Genomic DNA, 16721 nt, shown 5'->3' on the forward strand with positions numbered 1-16721 from the left:
GCCACTGCCAGCCTGGGCAACATAGGGAGACCCCATCTCTAAAAAACAAAACAGAACAAGGCTGGGTGTGGTGGCTCATGCCTGTAATCTCAACACTTTGGGAGGCCAAGGTGGGCGGATTGCTTGAGCCCAGGAGTTTGAGACCTGCTTGAGCCCAGGAGTTTGAGACCAGCCTGGGCAACCTGGCGAAAACCTGCCTCTACAAAAAATACAAAAATCAGCCCAGCATGGTGGTGTGCTGTAGTCCCAGCTACTCAAGAGGTTGAAGTGGGAGAATTCCTTGAGCCTGGGAGATCAAGGCTGCAGTGAGCTATGATCACAACACTGTACTCTGGCCTGGGCAACAGAGCAAGACCCTGTCTCAAAAAACAAACAAGCAAAACAAAACAATTACACTTTAGATATTTAAATGAATTTAAAATTGAACACATTAGATGGAATACATCTTTTTTAAAAAGGTTCACTTATGATGTTAAACACTTAGCAACACATAATGCCAACTATTGTAAGAGTTCATTTCATAGTGCTTTTGCTGCTTCTTCCTTTTTTACCCCTCTGATTTTATATCTAATATGCCACGTGATATTAGATTCTGAGGATATAATATACTCTACTTAACATAAATTACCCAGGAATTTTAAATGAAGAGAAAAAAGTATCGAAATTTTACAAATTCTGGACATCAACATGATTAAACCCAGTGCTAAGCAGACATAGTTACACCAAAACAAAGACATTCAGAATAATTTGCTGCCTCTTTGTATTTGTTTCTAATGGGGAGAGGGTTGGTTTCTTCCTTGCTTTCAACTATTTTATCAGTCAGCTTTGCACATTGATGGTGAATTCTGATCTGCACCCAGACCAGAGACCAATATGAGAGGGGGATGCTGCCCTCCCAGAAATTGTCAAATAGACTCATTCGGCAGCTTCTGGCTTGGACCACTTCTCAGTCCGAGGACCCCAATAGAATGAGTTGGTTTTGCAGAACGTGAGAGAGTAGAGATAAATGATTAATTAGGGAAGGCAATATGTTTTGCAAGAGATTCATTTAGCCTGTTGGTGTATTTGATTTTTCCTTGGAGTTACCCAGCATTTTCCTGGGACTATTTAGAAATGCTGGTGGTGCGTAGGCAGGAGCTGCTAGAGGGCAGACACCATTTTTTGTTCATCTTTTGTCCACAGTACCTAACTCAGTGTCTGGAACACCGAGACCTCAATAAATCTTTGCTGAAGCAAGCTGACTCTAAGGACCGAAGGGCTGGCCTAGATTATGGCTCCTTTGTTAAATACTTGAACATGCGAATAGTCATAGATTCGTTAGCAGACCTGTTATTTCCTCTGGCTGCAGTCCTTAGGATGGATTCAAATGTTACAGTGATTCATGAAACAGCTATTTATAGCCATAATAGCTATGAAAAGAGTTAGGTTGTTTTTATGGATGAAACTTCCCATGGATTCACACCTCATTATTGAATCTTCATATCTAAATGGTAATTCTAGAATCCATTGTTCACCTTATCTTCAGATTCTATAGTAATTTCCCAATTAAGTACCTTCCTTGGCATGCAGCGAGACAGTGACTAGGCCTCTATGACAAGGAGCCACCAATGCCTTACAGCCATAGTTATATACCTAAAATAGTCATTGATCATATTATTAATTGGGTATTAGGCTTAATACCTGGGTGATGAAATAATCCGTCAACAAACCCCTGTGACACGAGTTTACCAATATAACAAACCTTCACATGTATCCCTGAGCCTAAAATAAAAGTTAAAAAATATATATGAGTTGGCTGGGCTTGGTGGCTCTTGCCTGTAATCCCAGAACTTTGGGAGGCCGAGGTGGGTGGATCACGAGGTCAGGAGTTCAAGACCAGCCTGGCCAAGATGGTGAAACTCCATCTCTAGTAAAAATACAAAAAAATAAGCCAGGCGTGGTGGTGGGTGCCTGTAGTCCCAGCTACTCAGGAGGCTGAGGCAGAGAATTGCTTGAACCTGGGAGTTGGAGGTTGCAGTGAGCTGAGATTGCGCTACTGCACTCCAGCCTGGGCAACAGAGTGAGACTCCGTCTCAAAATATATATATATATATATTTTAGAGTATAACTCATATATATATATATACACACATATAATAATAATTTTAGAGTATAACTCATATATATTATTATATATGTATATATATTATTATTATATACATATATAATAATATTAATACTAATAATTTTAATACTAATTATTATTTATTAAGTACCTCATATATGCCAGGCCCTATATAGGTACTTTATATACTTTATAACTAACCTCTACATGAAAATTATCATGTAAGCATCATTATCCCTATTTTACTGGTGAGCATTTGGGGAAGACCAGGGCTCCTCATTTTTTGACAGAGTGGGTTTAGAAAAGTGCCTTAGTTACCTTCTTGTCTAAAGTATATATATTACCTGAATCTTTCTACATCTTTTTCTTCCTTTAAAAAATGAATTATTAGCTGGGCATGCTGCTTACAACTGTAATCCCAGCACTTTAGGAGGCTGAGGTGGGAGAGAGGATGGCTTGAGGCCAGGAGTTCAAGACTAGCCTGGGAAACACAGCAAGACCCCATTTCTGTTCAAAATAAATTACAAAAAAAAAAAAAAAGAATTGTTTTCATAAAGCCAGATCCACTCCATTAAGCTAACAATCATCTTCCTTAATCTTCCTCCTAGGAAAATTTTTTTAAACTTGTTTTCCTTTTAGATTTACTTGTCATGGATTAGTGACTGGTCAGAGTTATATTTTCCGGGTCAGAGCAGTCAATGCAGCTGGACTTAGTGAATATTCCCAGGATTCAGAAGCTATTGAAGTCAAAGCTGCTATTGGTAAGTTCCTTATGCATAACTGTATGGGGGAAAAATGGATTTTTCTATGTTAGAAAGGAAGATACCATCCTCTCCAGAAATTATTTAGCTTCCAATATTGCTGGATGATTGCATCCTTAGATGATCATTTTCTCTGACTCTAGGTGATGTCTAACCTTCCATAGCTGCCATTTTACAGACCTTCATCACTTATCCAGATTCTGTGCATCCATAGCCTTTTCATCTTCACGAACCCAAGTTTCCTCAGATATTTCACATTGTGTGAAACTCCATTCTAACTTCATGCTCATCCTGGGACTGTGAAGGGCCATTCCGATTCCATGAAGTGGTATATCACCCATAACACAGATCATCTTGTCCCTAAAAGCCATTTGGTCTAAGCCAGAGCCTGGCTTGTTTTTGCTAACAGAACATTAACATGCTTCTTATAAACCCCTCTAAAATTCATGCAAGGCACAAGTAATTGCTTAATCATATGTTTCATCTTTGCTTGCAAAGTAACCAACAGAATAAAACCAGTAATAAAGTAATTATATGTGCGTATGTGATGTACCTCCCAATCTTGGATAAAGTAGAAAAGGGACCCAGGTGGTTAGAAACAATACAAATAATATTTGTGGGCTGAGCACGGGGGCTTACACCTGTAATCCCAGCACTTTGGGAGGGAGAGGCAGGCAGATTGCTTGAGTCCAGGAGTTTGAGACCAACTTGGGCAACATAGTGAAATCCCATTTCTAAAAATAACAATAAAAAAAATTAGCCAGGCATGGTGGTGCATGTCTGTAGTCCCAGCTATTCAGAAGGCTGAGGCACGTGGATCACTTGAGTCCAAGAGTTCAATGCTGCAGTGAACTATAATCTCACCACTGCACTCCACCCTGGACAACAAAGCAAGATCCTGTGTCTGAAATAAATAAATAAATAAAATAAAATTTATTATATAGTAACACATGTTTTTTAAAAAGCTGATTTAATATTGATTGTCTTCAGTTAGCATCTCATATTGCTTTTTCATATTCCTTATAACATAGGGATCGGGCACAGTGGCTCACGCCTGTAATCCCAGCACTTTGGGAGGCTAAGGCGGGTGGATCACTTGAGGTCAGGAGTTTGAGATCAACCTGGCCTACATGGCTAAACCCTGTCTCTACTGAAAATACAAAAATTAGCCGGGTATGGTGGTGCATGCCTATAATCCCAGCTACTTAGGAGGCTGAGGCACGAGAATTGTTTGAACCCAGAAGGTGGAGGTTGCAGTGAGCCGAGATTGCGCCAGTGCACTCCAGCCTGGGGGACAGAGTGAGACTCCAAAAAAAAAAAAAAAAAGAAGAAAGAAAACGAAGGAAGGAAGATTCCTTATAATGTGAACCATTCTAAACATGTCTCTTTGAGGTTGAGAGGTACAGACCATTACTATTGTAGTACTGCACATAATTCGAGGTGTTATAAAATCAGGATCTTTAATATTATGTCTCTTGTGCACTTTATCGTCCTTTTTTCATTCTGTTGAATAATAGGGCTTACATCTCTCAATATTTGTGTCTAAGATTTGCTTTTCCTTATATATACTAAAAGCCCTTTGGGTTCTGCAAATCGAAATGGTTCCTATTCTATCTTTGGCTTCTTTGTTCTCGTTTCTTCTTTTTCCAGAATACGGGGAAGTTGAAATGTTCCTTGGCGTATATTGTGTGAAATGTAGTCTTTCCATATTTCTTGCAAATGTGAGCGATTTTCTTTAAGCCAAGTTTGTTTTTGTTCTGCTTGTGGTCCTAATGTTGTTCTCTTTGTTCTATAAGAGCAGCTGATACTCTGTCCGGGCTCAATGCGTTTCTGTTGTTGTCTGGCAACTGTAGGGGGAGGAGTGTCTCCAGATGTGTGTCCCGCACTGAGCGATGAGCCTGGTGGACTAACCGCCTCCAGGGGGCGCGTGCATGAAGCCTCCCCGCCAACCTTCCAGAAAGATGCTTTGCTTGGCAGCAAACCTAACAAACCTTCACTACCCAGTAGCTCTCAAAACCTGGGCCAAACAGAAGTGAGTAAAGTAAGTGAAACAGTTCAGGAAGAGCTTACCCCGCCACCACAGAAAGCGGCTCCTCAGGGGAAAAGTAAGTCTGACCCCCTGAAAAAGAAGACAGACAGAGGTGAGAGTTGAGAAAGGGAAGCTGTTCCATCCGTCTCCATCAATGTCCTCACCTCTCATCGTCTACATCACATCCTTCATCCATGTTTGCTTTCATCAGTGTCCATTCTTATTGTATGTGTTTTCAGCTAGCCATCTGAAATGTGTACTTCCATCTGATGACTTGGAAAAGTAATTGTCTATAGGTTTGGCTTGTACACATCATTTTGGGTGCTTAATGATGCTAGAATGTTTCAAGTAATTTGGTTATAGAGCCTTTCTTGGTTTGTCAGGCAGATACACCTCTGGCCTCATTTTGCTAAGAGAATTCGATATGAGAGCAGGACTTGGTACTGCTAGCCTGTGTGAGGTCCTTTGAAATAGTCATGTTTGGAACATGTAGAGGAGAAAGATCTCACAAAGAAAGTGACATCGTACCAGGGTCATAGTTGTTACCTTCTTGCTGATCCTCAGATTATTAAGCGATTATTCACATTTAATTTAAATAGTTTGCAAGAAAAATCAACACTGGAAAATTAAATATTTTAAGTAAAAAAAGTATATAAAAAGATTAAAAATTTCTAAAATAATAATAATAATCTAAATAGCTACTTACCTACTACTTTTTGAAATGAAAAAAGAAAAGAAAAAAACAGCTATAAATATATCTTTGAGTTACCATGAAAAGTTTAAAAGTTAAAATTATAATCACATATAGCTATATTGTATGAGATATGATCCTCATTCCCAGAAGTGATTTATTTAAGATGATTTATCAGTAGGCTAAGAATGATCTGATTAGGATATTTGGTACCTGTGGCTAATATATCCTAGGAGACATTGTTTTTCCCATCAAACAACAATGAACTGATGCGCATTTGCTGATAAATTTTTAAATGCCTCTCATCCAGTTCTTTTTTCTACCCCACCCCAACTTCTATAACCGCCTCTGTTTTATGACACCTTTCTTTGTCCCTCAACTCGAGAGGAGATATTCATTTGAGAGCACATATTCAACAATGCTCTGAAATAGAGGGAGAGAGAGAAAGCTTTTTTAAAATGTGAGGAATAAAGGAGGTTGGTAAGTGGAGAAGAGATAAATGTATTTCATTTTAAAAGCCTTCATTCTTCTGATACTCTTTTTGGGTAAGAATGAGATAGTTTCTTTATCTCCTATAATCCAAATAAACATTCAGAAAATTCTCTTTGATGTTATTGCATATCTAGATGTATTTCTTTCCACCACTTCACCCCCTCTCTTCATTGAAAACTGTAATTTCAGTAGTTGAGTGAAAAGCTGATCAGCAAAGCCACATAAATGAAGGAGGACTTTTGAAATATCCTCCAAATATTTTTCTAGCTAAGCACTGATAAACATGGTGACAGCTGTATAGTATTGTACCACATGAAAAATATTCCAACATCAGATTAAAAATAATGTGATAAAAGTATTATACACTAAGAGAAAGTCATATAGCAGATTGTGCCTGTTTTTTAAAAATGTTTTCTAAAGCTGTCATTTAGCTGAGCTCTAGAGTAAATTTTTTTCTTGTGTGCAGACAGAGCTGTGTAGTTGTAAGGTCTCACAAGGGTAAGTGTGCCTGAATGGTGAAAGGCTAACCATTTGAGAAATATATGGAAATTCTGGGCCAGGTGTGGTGACTCAAACCTGTAATCCCAGCAGTTTGGGAGGCTGAGGTGGGTGGATCACCTAAGGTCAGGAGTTCGAGACCAGCCTAGCCAACATGGTGAAACCCTGTCTCTCCTAATAATACAAAAATTAGCCGGGCATGGTGGTGCACACCTATAATCCCAACTACTTGGGAGGCTGAGGCAGGAGAATTGCTTGAACCCAGAAGACGGAAGTTGCATTGAGCCAAGATGGTGCCATTGCACTCAAGCCTGGGTGACAAGAGCAAAACCCCATCTCAAAAAAACAAAACAACAACAACAACAAAAAATATATATATATATGGAAATTCTGAATAAGCAAATTGCAGCAGAAATTGATATACACATTCCGTTTTCCTCAGGGAACAAATGAAAACTAAACCACATAAAGAAACAAAAATTATACCTTGGGAAAAATATTTCTTCTTATGGGGAAAAGAATCATTTTCTTTCAGGGTATTGTACCATTTTGCTAGGACAGGTTCATTTTATCTTTGGAATAATAATTGTAGTGTATTTTTTACTGTGTCCATTGCATTCACCAAGTTCAATGCCAAGTTCATCATCAGCCTCGCATTTTAGTTTTATACTGCAAGATCTAGTGCCCTCATATGTGGCATGCATGGAAATGTTTATATATAGAATCATAAATGCATTTCTGCCTACTCACAAGCTATTCATATTGCTACAGCACCACCATCTCCACCCTGTGATATCACCTGTCTTGAAAGTTTTCGTGACTCAATGGTTCTTGGATGGAAGCAACCAGATAAGATTGGAGGGGCAGAAATTACTGGCTATTATGTGAACTATCGCGAGGTCATTGATGGGGTACCAGGAAAATGGAGAGAAGCCAATGTCAAGGCTGTCAGTGAGGAGGCATACAAGGTAAGCACATGACTTTCTGTAGTGTGGCGTGTCCTATATATGACGCTATGCTTGCACGCCCGGGCAAGCACACACCCAGCACCTTGTAAGAGAGTCACGTCATTTCTCCAGAGTCCATTGTCTGCAGTGGCATGAGTCTTGTGAAAAATATACTGTGGTGAATACAAGTAGTTTGGCTAACCAGGCAGGATTTATATTTTCTGATTCATACACATAAGCATAATAAATTCCTAGAATATTTACTATGAAATGTGCGCTTACTGTACAAACTAATTTTTTTTTCAAAACTTACAAAATATCTACAATTAATATGCCACTAGCCTCAAGAGTCCCAGGATCCTTCTGCAGCCCTCAAGTTGAGGGAAAAAAAAAAAAAAAGATTCCCAGGATTTAATGACACTCTGGATTTTTAACTTTCTTTTTTTTTTTTTTTTTTGAGATGAAGTCTTGCTCTGTCCCCCAGGCTGGAATGCAGGAGTGTGATCTCAACTCACTGCAAACTCCACCTCCCAGGTTAAAGTGATTCTCCTGCCTCAGCCTCCTGAGTAGCTGGGATTGCAAGTGAAAGCCACCATGCTCAGCTAAATTTTCTATTTTTAGTAGAGGGTTTCACCATGTTGGCCAGGCTGGTCTCAAACTCCTGGCCTCAAGTGATCCGCTCACCTCAGCCTCCCAAAGTGCTGGGATTATAGGCATAAGCCACCGCGGCCGGCTGGGTTTTTAAGTTTCAATGTCCAAATTACAGCGGATGAAGGGACATGGGCTTGATGGCCAGACTCAGCTCACCAACTGTGAAGTGGTGCTTATTATAGTCACTTGATGGCCACAAAGGGTGGCCTCACATGTGTTCTCCTCTACATGGGGGCCTCCACTGCTCAGGTCACATAAGGGAACCAGAACAGTCTCACTGTTGCCTTTGCTGATGACTTTCTTCTCTAGAGCTTCATCAGCTACATCCAAGCTACCACCTCTTAACACTCACAGAATCCTCTGCCATGAGGGTTCAGAGCAGGGTAAGGCCAGGGATGACAGCTGCCCCAACTCAACACCATGCTCTTTTAATTTAACATTTGAAATTTATGAAATATCACACACATGCTGAGAATACGTAAAACAAAGTTGCTTTTTTTTTTTTTTTGAGATGGAGTTTCGCTCCTGGCCTCAAGTGATCTGCCCACCTCAGCCTCCCAAAGTGCTGGGATTACAAGCGTGAGCCACTGCGCTTATACAAAATTGTATTTTTAAGATTCTTCCCTGTTAGTGCATGTGGCTATAACTCATTCTTTTTCATTACTATATGGTATGGTATTCCATTATGTGGTCATATCACAATATATTCTTTCATTCAATTCTTATTGCTATTTGGGTATTTTTGCATTTTTAGCTACATCAAGCAAAGTAGCTATGAACATTTTTGTATACATCTATCTGCTGCTACATATGTGCACCAGTTTCTCTGGGTGATCACCTAAATGTAGAATGGCTGGGTCAGGGGGTCTGTTTATCTTCCACTTTACTAGATAATTCCATACTGTCTTCTGAAGAGTGTGTGAGAATTCCCATCACTCTGCATCCTTGCCAACACTTGGTCTATTCACACATTTTCAGCTGTGACAATCTGAGTGTCAAATGAGTTTGAACATCCTTTCCTATGTACACAGTCCATTTTGATATCCTCTTTTATACCTGTTCAAGGTTTTTGCCCATTTTTCTAATGCATTCTTGTTGACTTGCAAAGTTCTTTACATGTTATGAGTAGAAATCCTTTGCAGGTCTGTAAGTCGCATACATCTTCTCTGACTTTAATTTTAATGTCAAATTCATTGTAGTCATATTTACTAACATATGCTTTGTCCTTAGTGATTTTTGTGCCTTTGTGGTGAAATGCCTTCTCTATTCCAAGATCATGGAGGTACTGTAGTTGATTATATTCTAAAAGCTATACTATTTTGCCACTTACATTTCTGTCATTAATTCACCTTTATATTTTTATATGCTGTGAGTTAAGCATCAAAATTAATCCCCCCCACAGAGACATAGTTGTCCCAGCATTATCTATTGAAAAGTTTGGGGCCGGGCGTGGTGGCTCACGCCTGTAATCCCAGCACTTTGGGAGGCCGAGGCAGGCGGATCATGAGGTCAGGAGATCAAGACCATCCTGGCTAACACGGTGAAACCCCGTCTCTACTAAAAATACAAAAAAATTAGCCGGGCCTGGTGGCAGGCACTCAGCTCCTCGGGAGTCCCAGGAGTGGTGGAGTCCCAGCTCCTCAGGAGGCTGAGGCAGGAGAATGGCGTGAACCCGGGAGGCGGAGCTTGCAGTGAGCCAAGATCGCACGCCACTGCACTCCAGCCTGGGCGACAGAGTGAGACTCCGTCTCAAAAAAAAAAAAAAGAAAAAAAAAAGAAAAGTTTGTCGTCTGCCTGCTATTCTGCAGGGGTATCTGTATCATATATCGTTTCCTTATATGCGTGAGTCTGTGTTTGTGCTTCCCATGCTGTTCCACTGGTCTGTTTGTGTAACAGCGGGTGACTACCACACTGATTTAAATATTATAGCTTTATAGGCCGGGCATGGTGGTTCACACCCGTAGTCTCAGCACTTTGGGAGGCCGAGGTGGGGGGATCGCTTGAGGCCAGGAGTTTGAGACCAGCCTGGCCAACATGGTGAAACCCTGTCTCTACTAAAAATACAAAAATTAGCCAGGAGTGGTGGCTCTCGTGTGTAATCCCAGCTACTTTTATACCTTTTACTCAGGAGGCTGAGGCATGAGGCATGAGAATCACTTGAACCTGGGAGGTGGAGGTTGCAGTGAGCTGAGATCACACCACCGCACTCCAGGCTTGGTGACAGAGCGAGACCCTGTCTCAAAAAAAAAAAAAAAAAAAATTATAGCTTTATAGTAAAGTTGATGACTGATAGATCAGGTTCTCCTGGTTTATTCTTTTTCCAGAGCTACTCTTAGCCCTTTGCACTTGATATAAATTTAAGTATTAGGGTCCCAAGTTCTACCAAAAAAAAAAAAATAGTAATAATAATAAGTAAGACAAAACAAAACAACAATAAAAAAACTTACATTCAACCCAACTAAACCCATTAGAATTCTGATTGAGGATGCATTGAATCTATAAAAAAATTAAGGAATAAGTGACATTTAAAAAATATTGAACCTTCTAATCCATGAACATGTTATTTTTCTTCATTCATTTTGGTCTTTTTAAAGCCTCTTATTAAAGTTTTACGATTCTCTACAGAGGTTTGTATATCATTTGTTATTTATTAATAGAGATGATATATTTTCAGTGTATTTTTATATCAGTTTTTATTGCTAGTAAAGAGAAATATAACTTTTATATATTGATTTCACATATAATTATTATATGTAGTCTTTTGTTAAATTTTTTAAATAATTTGAATGTTACCTTGAAGTTCTTTTGGAGTCTATGTATATTCGTATCATCTGCAAATAGTGGCAATTTACTTCTTCATTTCCAAATTTTATAACTTTTACTTCATTTTCTTACCTTACTTTCTGCATAGTGACTTTAGCACTATATTGAATAAAAGTGGTGGTGCTGGAGGCATGGTGGCTCACACCTGTAATCCCAGCACTTTGGGAGCCTGAGGCGGTGGATTGCTTCAACCCAGGAGTTCAAGACCAGCCTGGGCAACACAGCACGACACCGTCTCAAATTTTCTTCTTTTTTTTTTAAAGTGGTGATGTTGGTCATTCTAGGCTTGATAGTTATCTTAAAGGGAAATTTTACAACATTTCACCATTAAATACTGTGTTGTGTGTTACAGGTGTTTTGTAGACATCTATTATCGGTTAAAGGAAGTTTCCTTCTATTCCCCGTTTGCCAACAGTTAATTAAAATTATCAAAAACATTTTTTGGGTCTATTGAGAAGATTATATGATTTTTTTCCCTTTTATTTTAATTTGGTATATTCTAGTAATTGTCTAATGTTAAAACTACCTTGCATTCCTGGAATAAATTCAACTTGGATACTATATATACTCTGTTTATATCACCTGGATTTTGTTTGCCAATTATCGTTTAGGATTTTTGCTTCTATGTTCATGAGTGAGATTATTCTGAGACTAGAATTAATTTAATACTAATATCTGACAAGGATAGTACAGGAAGGAAAAAAATGCAGGATAGTCTCCCTTTATTAAGATATAATTCACACATCATAAATTTCACTCATTTAAAATGTTGCCTTATGAATTTTGAAGTGATATTTTTAAATGGATACAAAGTGACTCTTTACCATTATGAATATATTTTACCTTAAAGTCTATATTGCCTGTTATTACTATAGATACACTAGGGTTTTGGGGTGGGGTGATGTTTGCATGGTATGTAACTTTTCATCCTTTAACTTTCTATCTTTCTGAAACTTTCTGCTTTACAGGTGTCTCTTAAAAATAGCACGGAGTTAAATTTTGTGTTTTTCCTCCCTGACGGTCTTTGTCATTTGTTTGCTATTACTGATTACTTAAAAAACAACAACAACTAATACCTTATTTTGTGCTTTCTATTTGTCCTTTCTGTTCTGTGTTTCTTTCTCTTTTTTTTGAGACAAAGTCTCACTCTGTCCCTGAGGCTGGAGTACAGTGGCATGATCTTGACTCACTGCAACCTCCGCCTCCTGGGTTCAAACAATTCCCGCGCCTCAGCTTCCCAAGTAGCTGGAATTACAGGCATGTGCCACCACGCCTGGCTAATTTTTGTATTTTTAGAAGAAACAGGGTTTCACCATGTTGGCCAGGCTGGTCTCAAACTCCTGACCTCAAGTGATCCGCCCGCCTCGGCCTCCCAAAGTGCTGGGATTACAGGCGTCAGCCACCACACCTGGCCTGTTCTGTGTTTCATTTTCTGTCCTTTTTTGATTATTTTTGAATTGTTTTTAAAAATTATTCAATTTTTCCTTCTATTCTACCTTAAAAGTTATAGATTCCGAGTTTCTTTGGTTTTGGTGACTGTGCAACTTAAAGTCTGAAGTTATTTCATTTGTTTTACTTGTCTCAGAAACAGAAGGGCCTTAAAACTTTACCCCTTTACCTTTTTCCCAACTTGTATGCTATTGTGTATGTATGTGTCTGTGTTTTAATTCTTTTTAAAATCCAAACAGCAATGTGATTATTGTCTTATAGATTCAACTTACCAATATATTTACCATTTTATTTGCTTTTAATTAAGTGCTTTGAAGATGTAATTGCACCATCTTCTGGCCCATTGTTGCCGCTGACATTCAACTCTTGGTCTGCTTGCTTGTTTGAGGGTAATTTGCCTTTTTTCTTGGACAGCTTTTGATATGTTCACTTTATCTTTGGTGTGCTATACTTAAAATACTATAGGTCTAGATGCGGGTTTTTAAAAAAGATGTATCTACCCGGGATTTTAGGGGGAAGAGGATTTTTCATCTGTGGGTTGGATTTTTCAGAAGATCTTTCTAGAAAATTCTGTATCTCCTAAAATATTGTTTCTCCCTCATTTTCTCTCTCTCTGCACTTCTCCCAAAACTAATTAAACATATGTTTGATGTTCTCATTCTATCTTCCATGTCTATTAATCAACTTTTCTCTCTTTCCCATTTTTGAGTCTTTCCACATCATGTTCTGTGTAATTTCTTCTGACTTTCTGTCAGTTTACAATCTCTCTCTTCTTTTGCATCTGATACTCTTTTGAAAATGTCTGTTATTTTTTTCTTACTGTATTTTCCATCTCTTGTCGGTCACATTTTACATATTTTATAGTTTGCTGCTTCCTACAAATGTTTTTCACACTAATATATTCCATCACTTCTATTTTGCAAATGTTTTAACATTTATTATTTTATCATGTATATTTACCCTCACAACAACCCAATTCCTACTGAGTGATACAGAAAATATTAGGTCACTCAGTAAAGAGCAGAAACATTATGAGAACTTGAGCATTTTGATTCCTAGCTTAGAACTCGTTTAAATTTCACCTGTACATGCCCTAGCTTTCTATTGCTACATAACAAATTACCACAGACTCGGTGGCTGAAAACAATGCACATTTGTTGTATCACGGTGTCCTTGAGTCAGGGGTCTGCGCACGGCGTCGCAGGGTCGTCTGTTCAGGATCTCACAGGGCTGCAATCCGGTTATCAGCTGGGCCACATTCATGTTGAGTTCCTCTTCCAAGCCCACTCAGGTTGTTGGCAGAATTCAGTTCCTTGCAGATGTAGGGCTGAGGCTTCCACTCCTAGGTGCTGCCTTTCTCCAAATGTGAGTGGGTAGGCAGCTCTCAGTGTGACATTTACCTCCTCAAGGCCATTGGCACCATGTTTTTCTTTAGGAGGGGCCCGAACCCCATTGTAAGAGTGCTTACCTGATAACATCAGGCCCATCCAGGATAATTTCCCTTTTAATTAACCTCAAATCAGCTGACTAGGGACCCTAATCTGTAATATCTTTTCTCCTTTGCCATATGGGGTGACACAATCACAGGACTTGATCTCCCAATCCCTTTGCCACATTCTATTGTAGGCTACAAGGAGGTCACGGTTTCATCCACACCCAGGAGATTACAAAAGGGGTGTGACTCATTGAGGGTCACCCTAGGGTGTGTCTGACATGGAAGGTAAATAAATAAAATGTTCAACAAGTAGAAAAAAAAAAAAACCTGGAACATTCAGTATCTGTGATGTTGTCAATGTTGCAGATTAGCAACTTGAAGGAAAACATGGTGTATCAGTTCCAAGTGGCAGCCATGAACATGGCTGGGCTGGGCGCGCCCTCCGCAGTAAGCGAATGCTTCAAATGTGAAGAGTGGACCATCGCCGTCCCAGGTAAACCACAGACACCTGCCTCCACACCGCACCTCGGAATTTCCTCCAAGAGAACCTACAACCTGGAATGAAATTCAAAGTACTATATGGTCAATACTTAAGGGAAAAGAATTCTCTTGGCCCCTTGTGTTTACCTAAAATATTTTAATGATAATATTAAATAATAGGTAGCAATGTAAAACTGAGTATAAATTCCTTATGCTTGTGTTCCCAGTGAATCCTAGAGCCCTCATCGCTCAGCCTGTGCGAGGAGTAGGATTAGCACAGGCAGCCGGCTTGAGTGCAAATGAATGTTTAAAAGGAATTCCAACCTTTGCTTTTGCTTCTGAAAGGCCACTTAAAGGTTATCCAATTTATATCCCACAGCAAAATTTCTCAAACACTTCTCCCTGCACTTCTTTGTTCTCATATATTGTTATGCTGCTGGGAAGGTTCTCATTTATTAGCCCCCCAAAATCTCTCCCTCCATACCCAAGCTATGTGGCTTCTTAGGCTCTCCTTCTCCCTCCTCCCAGCTCTTCATCATATCACATGGATGGATTTCGTACACCTGTCTAGGGTTTAAGGCTGACCTCTCTCCGCTTGCCTCTCTGCACTGACTTTTCCAGCCCTTTCTCTCTATGCATTTTCCAAACTCTGAGCCAAAAGAAAGTTCCTGGAACCTGGCAAATACTGTTCTTCAGAGGTCATCATAGGGAGTGGTTGGGTGGGCAGGGAAGAAAGTGGGAAGTGGGGCGAGGATGGGGGTGGGGGAAACTTACCTTGCTTATAACTCTACAGAGTTATAAAGACAAAATAAAATAAAATAAAAATTGAATGCAAATTTACTAAGCCGTTAAGATTTAAACTAGCAATAGTAAGGTATGCGGTGGGTGATTTTATGTCCCTGGTGCCACTTGCTTCCTCTGTTTGAAACCCTTTGCCCTTGAAGACCATCACGTTGCCTTTGCTGAACTTCTCTGTCAGGTGTGAATAACAAGATTCCAAGAGAAACTCAAGAGCAGTTCAAGTGCTCTCTTGACTTCAGCAAATAGAGAGAGACAAACACATTGCTCTTTCCTTGCAGTTCCTTGAGGCCAGTTGGTATTTCTTAAGTCCTTTCTGCCACCTGCATAAAAGTGGGTCTATTTTCAAATTCTTGCAATTCCTGAGTAAAGTGAAATGCAATCGACTAGAGACTAAGAAATTCCTAGCAGGCCTGTAGAAATTTTTTTTGATCAAAAGTGATGTCGTTGGCTGGGTGCGGTGGCTCATTCCTGTAATCCCAGTGCTTTGGGAGGCTGAGGCAGGGGGATTGCCTGAGCCCAGGGGTTCAAGACCAGGCTGGGCAACGTGGTGAGGCCTCATCTCTTAAAAAATGTTTTTTAATTAGCTGGGCATGATGGTGCATGCCTGTAGTCCCAGCTACTCAGGAGGATTGCTTGAGCTCACGAGGTCAAGGCTGCAGTGAGCTGTGATCACACCACTGTGCTCCAGCCTGGATAAGAGTGAGGCTCTGTCTGTCTTTAAAAAAAAAGTGATGCAGTTGACAAAGAAAGGTTGCAGGTGAGCGCTGTCAACTTAGAGAAGAAATGAAGGGGGCAGCCCTCCACCCTCCTGACATCCTGGCTTCTCAGTCCCATCCTTGACTTACTGAGTAGTGTAAAGCAAGTCTCACTTCAAGAAATCCCTTATGGAAGAAAGCAATAAGAATGTTTTGTCATCCTGTTTTACAGATGAAAAAATTGACACTCAGGTTAAATGATGCCCAGAGGGTCACAGAGGTAACAAGTAGCATAATTAGGGTAGGACACTAGGTCTGCTTTTCCCTAGACTAGAGCTCCTAGGAAACAGCAGAGCATAGTTCCTCATCTGTAGGGCAGGGATACTGCTCCCAATCTAGATGCCTCCCTGGGTTCTCAGGATGACACAAGATCATGGTTATAAAAGCCCTTTGCAAAACAGAACATGCCACATTCGTGTGAGGTATTTGGTATTAATATTTAAATATAGCTTTATACAAAACATCGGAAGGCAAGCATGACGCATATTTGTAGCCATGAAGCCAAGGTAAAGGGCCAAACAAATATTGAACTATCAATTACACAACACCAAAGCATGGCATAACAGAGTATGTCCTTCTACAACTTGGCTTTCAGGCTACTGTGAGTCACTTCAGGTGATTTTGATTGGTTGGCTAGATGTCAGTTGTTATTTAAAAAAAAAAAAAAGGAAAGGAAAAAATAAATTTTTTCACCTGCGTAGCAGATGGTGGTCATGCAAAGATACAGGCAATCACTTAGTAGTTTGGACTTTGCCAAGAATGTGAATAGCATTCATACAGGCCACATTTTGGCTTTCTCCCTGCA

The 16721-nt window shown here is 39.7% G+C and overlaps 1 protein-coding gene across 3 annotated transcripts in view; it reads left to right on the plus strand.

Annotated features, from left to right (window-relative positions):
• Positions 1-16721, plus strand: part of MYOM1 (myomesin 1) — a 184316-nt gene that overhangs the window by 113116 nt on the left and 54479 nt on the right. The window contains exons 18-21 of one of the 3 annotated variants that reach the window (XM_024350980.3): positions 2744-2865; positions 4719-5006; positions 7347-7543; positions 14247-14373. In XM_024350980.3, the coding sequence (XP_024206748.3) occupies positions 2744-2865; positions 4719-5006; positions 7347-7543; positions 14247-14373 (734 nt within the window). The remainder of the gene's footprint in view (positions 1-2743; positions 2866-4718; positions 5007-7346; positions 7544-14246; positions 14374-16721) is intronic. The other 2 variants (XM_063795530.1, XM_024350981.3) reach the window with 2 other exon arrangements.

This window comes from Pan troglodytes, chromosome 17 (genome assembly GCF_028858775.2).
Source record: "Pan troglodytes isolate AG18354 chromosome 17, NHGRI_mPanTro3-v2.0_pri, whole genome shotgun sequence".
Classification (NCBI taxonomy): domain Eukaryota; kingdom Metazoa; phylum Chordata; class Mammalia; order Primates; family Hominidae; genus Pan; species Pan troglodytes.